This window comes from Pseudonaja textilis, chromosome 1 (genome assembly GCF_049901715.1).
Source record: "Pseudonaja textilis isolate UNSWEBS1 chromosome 1, rPseTex1.2, whole genome shotgun sequence".
NCBI lineage: Eukaryota > Metazoa > Chordata > Lepidosauria > Squamata > Elapidae > Pseudonaja > Pseudonaja textilis.
This window is the reverse complement of record NC_141990.1, coordinates 301907701-301919524: the sequence shown is the minus strand read 5'-3', so window position 1 is coordinate 301919524 and position 11824 is coordinate 301907701. Positions and strand designations below refer to the sequence as shown.

Genomic DNA, 11824 nt, shown 5'->3' with positions numbered 1-11824 from the left:
AAAGATGTCCCCTACAACACCAAATACTGTATAGTTCTAAATACTTCTATTAGAAGGTATTTTTGTGGAGAGAAAAGTATTGGAAAGGAAAACATCTGAATAGATGGGGGCCCTGGTCCCTGGATGAAAATAATGTACAGTTGTTGGAATCATCACTGAAAAATGTTCCACATAATTTTCATTTCTAATAATACACTGTAAGAACAAAAATAGATGAATTGGTAAAACAAGCACGTTGATTACATAGTAAAGCATTTGAAAGTTACATGTAATTTGATTGGTTTATGTTATGGCTGCTTGCAATCAGAAGACAAAGGAGAAAGTAATGCAGTTCCAGGAATGGCCAACTTCTTGTCTGAAAACAAATGGAAACTGATTCTGAGGAATAAATTAAGAATTTTTAGAGTACTAAGAACATGATCCAGATCCAGTTGCTAGGATGTAACTTGCAAGGCTGACCCTTGCCTTCCATTCACGGGGAGAGAGTTCTGCAAAATCCTATAGCCATTTCCTAAGCACCACTAGATTTTACAGTGCAGAATCATCAATAAATATTCTACAACATCAAAGCCATCTTCAACAGGGTTCAACAAAGACACCGGGACTGAAGGATTGTGTTAGGAGTGGAATCTTTTTTTCCAAAGCTCTTGACCAGCCCTATTCTGATTCTGTAGCAAAGATGACCATACCTGAGATTGCATTTTTATAGAATTTCAGAGAATGGAAAATGAGGATCAGACAAAAAGAACGTTTGCTATTACCCCAACATGTTTAACAACATTAAACAACTTGACAAGAGACAATGCTTTCCTCCAAGTAAATGATGGTTGGCTGATACAAAAGACCCAAAGCCTGGAGTCTTTGTGTGGGATTCCAGAAGTACAGAAATTGAACTCAGATAGCAAATCACCCAAAATAAAAAGCATTGTATTAAAAAAGAAATAACACAGTGCGTATAATTAGCTACAAGAAGCATAGCTTTATGTAGTGATGATCAACAACTTCATTAGGCAAAGATCCCAATGCAATGGTTAGTCACAGACAGCAGCATCCCTGACGGTTTACATACCTCACTGTATCTCACAAACTCTTTTTGTTTTTTTATCTCCAGTATCAACCATCGCTTTTAAATCAGTGTCAACCATTGCTTTCAAATAAAAGAGAAGACAACTAAATGTAGCCACAAGATATTAGGAAATACCACTATAATAACACAGTCATGGGATAACAGTGGGCAAAGGCACAGGGCTCTCTCTAGATCAGGGGTCCCCAACCCTGGTCGGTGCACTGGCACTGGAAACAAGTGAAGCCCCATCCACGAGATGCAGGCAGCATATGAAACCACACACTCCTCCGGTCCACGGAGAAACCTCTCTCTCCCGAACTGGTCCTTGGTGCCCAAAAGATTGGGGGTGGGGTCGCTGCTCTAGATTAATGGCATTTGAGTCAATTAAGTATTTGAATCAACCACATGTTCAAGTGGGATAAAATAATAGCTTTGAAACAAAAAGCAAATTCATTCTTTATCAAATGTATGTATGTGCACCAGGTGCTATAAGGCATTCCACTTGGGGTCAAAGTAGTAGGGAACATTTTTATAAAAATAATCCATGTCATCTACACTTTTGTAAATACTTGCATTGACATAATGCACTCCATCCCAAATATTCAGTTGATCATTTAATACAGGGGTCCCCAAACTTGCTAACTTTAAGACTTGTGGATTTCAACTCCTAAGTTCCTTAGAATTTCTCAGCCAGCTATGCTGGTTGAGGAATTCTGGGAGTTGAAGTCCACAAGTCTTAAAGTTGCCAAGTTTGGAGACCTCTGATTTAATAAATTAAACAGTCTATCTATGAAATTGACCTTTCCAAATCTGGATCCTTCCAGATAATTTGGATTATGTCCGCCATCAGTCCTACCTATTGGGCATGCTAGCTCAAGTTGGAGGTGAAAATATCTGGAAGGATACAGGTTAAGGGGATCATCTTGATTTGGCCCTAATGTTCAAAGGCTGCAATGAAAATGCCTTACTTGAATGGCCCTTGCTATGCCTCTTTTTCTTCTTGCGCTTTGATGAACTTCTTTGGCCATCTTTTCCAGCTTGGGCTTGTTCTGAAGGTACTGTTGCTGAATATGAAGAATCAGTTACTGGTTCTTCTGAGAAGGACCTATCCTGGGATGTGTCCAACAAGGAGTCTGAGGAACGGTCTTCGTTGACTTTAGATGTTTCTGGCAGTGCCAAAGTTTCAAGGGCCATTTCTTGAGAGGTTGTGAGCTGTTTGGTGTTTCCAGGTATTTTTTCTCTTGTGTCATCATTTCTATAGATACTGTTTGAGCCATCAGGTTCAGTTCTACTAGCTGGGTCCCCTAAGTCAACCTCATCAGCTTTAATATTCAGGCTAGTTGAATGTCCTGAGTTATCACTTGTAAACTCTACAAAAGAAATGGAGTGAGACAACACTAAATCATGGCTGTTGGCATCATGAAAGGAACAGGAGTCATTTTCCTTTTGTAAATTTGTTCCATTTGGGGCTTCTCTATTTTCCTCCAAAACGGAAGAATGTAATGAGGCCTTTTCGGGATCTGCCTGGGCTGGAGAAGAGATGCCATTCCCAATGGCATCAGGCGGTGTCTGTAAATTCAACGAGTCAGTAGCCATCTCAGATTTCTCATTTATGGTAGCCCCTTCTGAAGACTTTGCATTTTCTACTTGGTCCTGGAAATTATTTTGCACCCTTGAATCATCTTCTTGCTCTGGGTCTTTCACATCCTGAATGCTTTGGTCTGAAAATGAATGACACCAATAAGAATGAAATCCAATACAAATAGTTCAAATAGCTTAGGCTGAGAAAAGGGTTCCACTGAATCATCCCAACTTCCCCATCAAAAACAAAACAAAAAAGTAGGGAGAAAAATACTGATAATGGGGAAATTATTATAATCTCAATGTGAAAGATTATTTTTATTCTTCTTTTCTGAGCTGTGAGTTTTCCTGTTGTCCCTTTTCTTAGCAGTAGGAAAAATAATGTTGAAATAATGGGAAACTCCTCCACCCCCATTGCAGTGTGCAGCAGTGGATAGAATTTATACGAATTGTAGTTGGAGAAGGGAAGGTAACATTTCTCTTCTTTTTTTCCCTCTTTAGTCTTGTTATTCTAATTTCTCTGTCTCTGCAGTGCATGATGTTAAAAAAGAGTCTCTCACCCATAAAAAAAGACAGGGCTACATTCATTTTCACCTATAAACCCTACATATGTAATTAGTTGAGTTTACTTAGAGCCCTAAAACAGCTGGTGTTTGGGGCCTGTATTATAAAAAAAATACTGTAATGGTTAAAGCACCAGTCTAGAAACTAAGAGATAGTGAGTTCTAGTCTTCCCTTAAGCATGAAAGCTGACTGGGTGACTTTGGCCCAAGCGTCAGGAGACTTGTGAGTTCTAATTCTGTCTCAGGCATAAAAGCTAGCTGGGTGATTTTGGGCCTGTCACTCTTTCTCAGCCCAACTCATCACAAAGGATTATTGCTGTGGAGGAAAATAGAAAGAAGAAAAGGGGGCATTAAGCACTGCCTTCAGTTAGTTGTAAAAATAATTTAAGATGGAATATAAAATAAATACTTGTATAAATAAATACATAAATTAAGATCATAAAATGTTCTTTCATACACAAACACACAAGCATATTAGTACATATAAAATAATAATTTCAGGAGAAGTATTCAGTTATGTTTTGATTTTTTTTTTAAAAATACAACTTTTTCAACACATTCTGCTGAACCACCTTCCATCTTGTTACCAAGAAAATGGCATAAATGTGTCCCGCAACTTGCCAGGAATCAAGCTTTATTTACAGGTATTTCTGCTCCTAATGATATGGACCACACTAGATGTGACCACATGAGGGCGTCTGCCAACCAAATGTGGCTTTCATTTCTATTTGGAAAATGATCAGGTGCAATGAATATCTCCAAACAATGTTCTACCATTAAAAAAGAAAGAAAGAACTATGCTATCTAGAGTTATACTGTTTTCAATTCATACTATTCTCTTTTCCCATAAACACTTGCAATTAGCAATTAGAAGGAAAAAAATAATTTCTGGACACTGAGGTGATATTGCTTCATGCTGCTTCTCTTTGAGAATATTTTTGAAAAGAGGTGTGAGATAAATAACAAAAAGAAGGCAGTTAATTCTATTCGTCCTTATTCTAGATTTATTTGCTATTTAATATAATCAATTTATATAGTCAACTATTTCATTGAAATGATTCTGGACAGTGCAGAAATAATCAAATAAATACAAAAATAAAAAATGTAAAATATAAAAATCCATATTAATAAATATTATAAATATAAATAACCCCACAAAATAGGTAAATGGCCTCCTCAACAATGGAGCCATCTGAGCTACCATTTCCAGGGAGCCCCAGACATGATGACATAGGTATGTGTTCACAATATGGAAAGGAGTGGAGCTACTTTAATTTCAGGGAGAAGAATGTTCCATAAAGCAAGTGTGACAGCAGTGAATGCACGTCTAGTGGGACCCATAAAATGATGGTTCCTAGGCAATGGTACCTGCAACAGGTCTTCTCTGCCAGATCTAATGGGGACAGTGTAACTGGGGAGAGGCAGTTCCTCAGATAGCCCATGCTATAATGAGTCTTAAGTGTTAAAATCAGCCCTTTGAACTGGACCTGGAAGAAAACTGGCCATCCATGAAAACAGATGGAAACAAGATGGACTTTCATAAGTTAAACAAGGGGAAAAAACTCATGAGCTTTTCTGACTTTCTGTTCTTACCAATCACTCTTCCTCTCTGAGGTGTTGTTTTCATGGGAGTGTCTGTGCCATTTTTGTTCCTGGTTGTTTTTCGTAGCTGGAATCCCTTCCTTATGTCAGCCAGCAAAGCATCAATAACACACACCTCCTCTTGTTTGACAGCTCCTTTCTTAACTAGAGTTGGAATTTGGAGAAAAAAGTGAATTGGTCAATCAGATTGAGAATGTGACTGGATTGGAGCCCCACATTTCACTCATATTATTTTGGGTTCCATTGAGTTGTAGTTGCATATGCAAATCAACTTAACAAGCAAATTGTGTTTTGGAACCTGGGAAAAAAACAATCCAAATGTTCTTCCTTTGATGAGCATTTATCCTTGCAATTTCTAGCACTGAAACAGAGGTGGTATTTAGCACGTTCTGACCAGTTCTGGAGAACCGGTAGCGGAAATTTTGAGTAGTTCGGAGAACCAGCAAATACCACCTCTGACTGAAGATTTTACAGTACTCTTCTCTTGCCACATCTACCAAGCCACACCCACAGAACCAGTAGTAAAAAAAATCTGAATCCCACCACTGCACTGAACCACCAACTAATCACATTTATGCAAATAATCTCATCCATCCAGGGTTCACTTTCTTTTTGACTAGTGCTTTATTTTCTGGCTGTGTGAAAGAATTACAAAAACATCCCAGATGTTAGCACTATCTCTGTTCATAAAGTGAAAGTCCTGATAACTGGGAGAGAGGGAGCAGAATTATGCATTTAGATAGCTTTTAGTAGCTCTCACTGAAACTTGCCTACAACAGAACAAGCAAGTATAGTTCAGCTTATTTTGAGAGTAATTACCTGGAAAGCTTAACTTTATTTCCTTACTAATTGTATTATGCTTCAGTGTAGCAAATTATCACATAAAGAGGGACTTCCGGTGGTGAGGTCAAAGCGGAGCAGGAGAGCGAACTCTGCAATCCTGTATCCGAATTTTCGTGCTTAGAAGCTCTCAGAGGCATTGTGAAGCTTGGAGAGACACACGAGTTAGAAGGGAAAACCGAGGAGCAGAGTGGAGGAAAGTAACCTCCCACTGCAATGAGGGGAAGCCCTTTGAATCCGGCGCGAAAGAAACCCGGCATCTATGGCGGGTCCGAAGCTGTGACAGCCAGCTGCGATCGGGAAGCAGGAAAGTGGATCAACGCAAGACATCAGAAGGAGAACGGCAGACTGGGACAGTTTTTGAGAGGTGAGAGAGCCCTGTGAAAGACTTTGACAAAGGGAGCCTCCGGAGAGAGTGAATACAGCGGCTAATTGGCGGGGGATAGCGGAGCAAAAGAGAGAGGAGGAAACAATAGTTTAACAGCTGAGAGAGAGTACTGCAGAAGAAAAGATCGAGACTCTGTGAATAAAAACTCAAAATTTCTACGATTTGGATTGATTACTGGTAGAGCAGAAAAAAAAGACATTTAGAGAGAACAACTGGAACTTTAATGGAAAACTGTAGTTGAATGGAGAGTGGAACCATTTTGATAGAAAGCTGTGACCATGCAATTTGAGAGTGAAAGTGACTAAGTAGTTAAAGAGGACTGAGGAAACAGGAAATGAGGAAAATAATGTGTGTAGAAGAAAGGGAAAAGAAGAAGGAAAAAGAAAGCTGAATAATTTCTAAGTATTAAATTGAAAAGTGTATATTGAAAAAAAAATCTATATATATAGCAATCATATATATATATATATATATATATATATATATATATATATATATATATATATATATATATATATATATATATATGGATCTTTGGTTGTTCGGGTTTTCTCCCGCGTAAGATTCGAAGTATCTAGGCAATGTTTCGATGAAGTCTCATTCATCATCTTCAGGCTTCTGTCTCTGGCTCTGTGCTTCTCAGAGTAATGGAGATTGCAGCTGCTTCCTCCTTTTAACTGCCAGTGGGGGTGGGACTTGATTGGGTGGGGGCTTGGCTGTGTTCTGATTGGGTGGGGTGTGTTCTCATTGGTAGGGGTTTGGCTGTGTTCTGATTGGTTGGGGGTTAGCCGTGTTCTGATTGGTTGGAGGCGTGTTCTGTTCGGGTGGGGGCTTGGTTGTGCTCAGGTTAGTCTTAGTTGCTGGGGGATTTGAGCTGGTGAGCTGTGATCTTGCTGTTTGGCTTCGAGTTCGTGGTCGTGCTGCATCTTCATAGTGGGTGTCGGTTTGCTTCATGTATGGCTCGGAGGGGTTTGAAGTGGGTAGTGATGCAGCTGCAGTGCAGCTTCTGGTCCATGGTCGTGTCTCATCTTCTGAGTGGGTGTGAGTCTGTTTTCTACATGGAAGTGTGGTGGTGGCATCTTGTGTGGCTCTCATGGGTGTGGGCCTGGTGTCCTTCTTCATGTTAGGTACTCGTCTGTTCATGAGGGCGGGTTTCCAAATGGCTGGAAGGCGGGAGGTGTCATCTCGTTTGTTCATGCTGTGTGGGCGTTTTTCTATCTCTATGGCTTCTCTGATTATTCTGCTGTTGAAGTGTTCGGTTTTGGCGATGGTTCTGGTATTTTTAAAGAAGATGCAGCACGACCACGAACTCGAAGCCAAACAGCAAGATCACAGCTCACCAGCTCAAATCCCCCAGCAACTAAGACTAACCTGAGCACAACCAAGCCCCCACCCGAACAGAACACGCCTCCAACCAATCAGAACACGGCTAACCCCCCAACCAATCAGAACACAGCCAAACCCCCTACCAATGAGAACACACCCCCACCCAATCAGAACACAGCCAAGCCCCCACCCAATCAAGTCCCACCCCACTGGCAGTTAAAAGGAGGAAGCAGCTGCAATCTCCATTACTCTGAGAAGCACAGAGCCAGAGACAGAAGCCTGAAGATGATGAATGAGACTTCATCGAAACATTGCCTAGATACTTCGAATCTTACGCGGGAGAAAACCCGAACAACCAAAGATCCACATACAAATACCCATGAGAACCTCAGAAAACAATATATATATATATATATATATATATATATATATATATATATATATATATTGCTTGCAAGAAGAATTAATTTATGTATCCTATTTCATAGATTGCTACATTCTTTATAACTGTTATACCCTATATATTCTTTATATTTTTCCACAATTTGATACTTTGGATAACAACTAATTAATCAATTGATGTACAACTAATTAATGGCTATATACTGATTCATAGACTTAATTGAACTATAAGAAAGTTATAAGATATAGTATATAAGAAAAGAAAACAATCAAACACATATTTATCTATATTTATTAAATTATATATGTTTACTATATAAGCTATTATATTTAGAACTATACTTAATTAATTTATTAAAAGGATTAAATAAGATTAGAAAATTAAGAGGGTTACAGACTATCATAGATTATAAACAATAATGATACTTAGTTTTACATTGTTGTATACATACATACATACATACATACATACATGGCATTCAGCTTTGTTCGGGTATTTTCCCACATCATTGTAGTTGTGCTTTTAAAGTTGTAGCAACATTTTGGCAGAATCTCATCTGCCATCATCAGGCTTCTTTTATATATATATATAAAGTGTGCATAAAATCAAGGAGAGACATTATTAAGTATATTAGACCTTGTAATAATAAACTGAAGGGATTAGAATAAGATAAAAGGGAAGAGATAAACATAGAAAACGCAGAAAGGAGTTGATACAATGGATGATAATATTGAAAGACTTTCTTAAGAAAATAGGTAGATTTGGGAAGCCTAAGATGTCCACCACGACAACTACCGCTAAGATTGGGAAGAAAACAGCATCCAACCTAACATCAACGATAACATCAACAGCAGGACAACGTTACATAGAGGGCATGATGAATCCTGAGAAGGCAAGTCAGGTATCAAATATGCAAACAATTCAAATGGCATTAACAACAATACAAGAAACGATGGTGAGAAACCACGCAGACTTTAAAAGTGAAATGGGGGAAATGAAAGGTAAAATATGGAAACTAGATGAGAAGATAAGTACAATCCAACAAACAGTAGTAAAGATGGAACATAAAATGAAAGCAGTGGAGGCAAAGGTCGAACAAACAGATAAGAAAGTAGAATCAATAGAACAGAAATTAATGGGAGAGAACAAGAAATTAGAAGAGGCAATTGCATATTTGGAGATGGAAAAGGCTGATGTCTTCCTCAGATTTCAGAATATAACAGAAGAAAAGGGGGAGGACTTGACCAAATTAATGGCAGATCTCATAGCAGAAGCATTATAAAAAGAGGGCCAATAGGTTCAAAGGGAAATAGACGAGGTATATAGAATATATACCAACTATACAAGACATTTTAGACTTCCAAGAGAGGTTCATATATGATTCTCAAAGAAACAACTGAGAGATGAGATATACAAAGTCACAAGAGACGAACTGCTGATATTCAAGGGAACAGAAATTGTAACGTTGAAACAAATTCCAAGAAGAATAAGGAAACATAGAAAGAAATACAGATTCCTGGCCGCCCAACTGAATAAGAATAACGTCCTGTTCAAATGGCTCATCCCAGAGGGAATGTTAATATCATGGCAGGATAAAAAATTTAAAATAGACAGTGTAGAAAAAGCGAGGGAATTCTTTGAACTGTATGTGGTATCAGAAGAAGACCAGAACAGCAAAGAGGAAGTGGAAAGTAGGAGCCAAGAAGAAGATCGGGTGGAGGAAAGAGAAACAGAACAAGAGGAAAGAGAGCAGGAAGAAGTGAAAAGAAAAGGTGTAAGAACGAGACACCAAACGAGAGCAAATAAGCTTCAACAAGAAACAACTACAGAGTAAGATGGCGGAAGAAATCAAATTGATTTCCATTAACATCAAAGGTTTAAATTCAAAAATTAAGAGGAAAAAAATGATAAATAAACTACAGAAATTGAACTTAGATATTGTATGCCTTCAAGAAACACATATCCAGAAATATCAAAGTAAACTGTTAGAAGCACCAAAGTTAGGAGATTTATACGTATCTCTTGCCCATCAAAAAAAGAGGGGGATAGCAATATATATTAGGAAACATTTACAAGCAAAACAGGTATATGCAGATGAGGAGGGTAGGATTTTGATGTTAGAAGTTTATATAAATTATAAGAAAATATTATTGATATATGTGCCGAACGAGAAACAAGAAAAAATTTATACCAAACTATACAGAAAATTAGTAGAACAGGAATATGAGAACATATGCCTGCTAGGTGATTTCAGTGCAATAGCAAATTTAGGAAAAGACTACAATAACAAAAATCTAGGGAAAAAACGGAAAAGGAAAACATTACCAAAAGTATTTTATCAAATGGTGGAAGAATTAGGATTAAAAGATATATGGAGAGAAAGAAATCCAGACAAAAACAGTATACTTATTAATCAGCACCACACGCATCATGGTCAAGATTGGATATGTTATGGACAAATGGGGAAATGGAACATAATATAAAAGAAATAGAAATTGAATCTAACACATGGGCGGACCATAATCCCATTAAAATAATTTGAAAAGGATTGAAAAAAAACGGAAGATGGATGCTAAACAAGGAGATCCTAAAAGAAAAAGAATGTGTCAAGATGATGGAAAAAGAATTGGAGTTCTTTCTGAAGGAAAACAAAAAACAACAAACATCAATTCCAAACCTATGGGATACGACTAAAGCATATATTAGGGGCCTAGCAATTTCATATAATACACGTAGATACAAGGGAAAAAAAGGAGAACAATCTAAACTACTAGATAGAAGTTAGAAAAAACACTAGAAAAAAACACCACATAAGACAGCAAATACGGAGAGAATAATGACTAAACATAAATTGAACATGTTAGCACAAGATGAATGGTTACAGGACATGAAAAAGATAAAACAGAATTACTTTGAACACACAAATAAGCCGGGAAGGTGGCTAGTTTATAGACTTAAGAAAGAAAAAGAAAAAAGAGCAATCCAACAATTGAAGGATGCTGATGGCATACTAAAACATCAAACTGAAAAGAAAAAGCATATTGTTAAAAGTGTTCTTGAGGAACTATATAGTAGGGAAGACGTACCAGAGGGAAATATCCAACATTATTTAGAAGGAAAAGGGCTACCTATGATCCCGGAAAAGGATAAAGAAGAGTTAAACAGGGAAATAACATAAAGAGAACTGCAAGAGGCAATCCTGAAACAGAAAAACAATAAGACACCGGGACCGGATGGTCTCCCTGGGGAACTGTATAAAACTCTCCAAGGAAAATTAGAAATGCAATTATTTGAACTTTATAATGAGGTACTGATGACAGCAAAATTACCTAAGTCATGGGGGGAGACATATATAACATTATCCCAAAAGAAGATTTGGGCCATCAATTAATTCAAAATTACAGGCTCATATCCCTCTTAAATGTTGATTATAAAATATTTATGTCCATAATGGAAGAAAGATTGAAAAAAACCCTTAATCAGATCATTCATTGCGACCAAAACTGATTCTTACCGAATAGACAAATTAAAAATAATACTAGAATGGTATTGAATATAATAGAATATTATGAAGCAAACCCAGTAAAACAATTGGCAATGGTCTTCCTCGATGCACAAAAGGCATTTGACAATGTTAATTGGCAGTTTATAATACAACAATTAAAAAGCATGCAATTTGGCAATAAATTTATTAAATTGATTTCGACAATTTATATGACAGCCAGCCAGTGTAATAATGAATGGTGACAGAACAGAAACATTTAAGATCAACAAAGGAGTAAGGCAGGGATGCCTACTGTCACCCCTTCTCTTTATTCTTACCTTAGAAAACGTATTGGAAAACATTAGGAAAAATGTAGAAATCAAAGGGGCTTTAATTAAAAAAGAGCATTATAAGGTACAGGCATTTGCCGATGATATAGTATTTTTTCTGGAAGATCCAGAGGATATGGGAGTAAAATTAATAAAGGAAATAGAGGAATTTGGCAAGTCGCAGGCCTTAAGATTAATAAAAACAAAACAAAATTATTGACTAAAAATTTAAAAGATAAGCA

General features: G+C 37.4%; 1 protein-coding gene and 1 long non-coding RNA gene across 2 annotated transcripts in view; one reads left to right on the top strand and one right to left on the bottom strand.

Moving 5' to 3' along the window:
• The window catches only part of LOC113434933 (inverted formin-2-like), a 34156-nt gene that overhangs the window by 3472 nt on the left and 18860 nt on the right, over positions 1–11824 (bottom strand). The window contains exons 13-15 of the mRNA XM_087922268.1: positions 4804–4956; positions 2035–2787; positions 1070–1147 (exon numbers count right to left, since the gene is read on the bottom strand). Coding sequence (XP_087778394.1) covers positions 1071–1147; positions 2035–2787; positions 4804–4956 — 983 coding nt within the window. The 3' untranslated portion in view covers position 1070. The remainder of the gene's footprint in view (positions 1–1069; positions 1148–2034; positions 2788–4803; positions 4957–11824) is intronic.
• The window catches only part of LOC148128279 (uncharacterized), an 88380-nt gene that overhangs the window by 63846 nt on the left and 12710 nt on the right, over positions 1–11824 (top strand). The gene's annotated exons all lie outside the window — the stretch shown is intronic.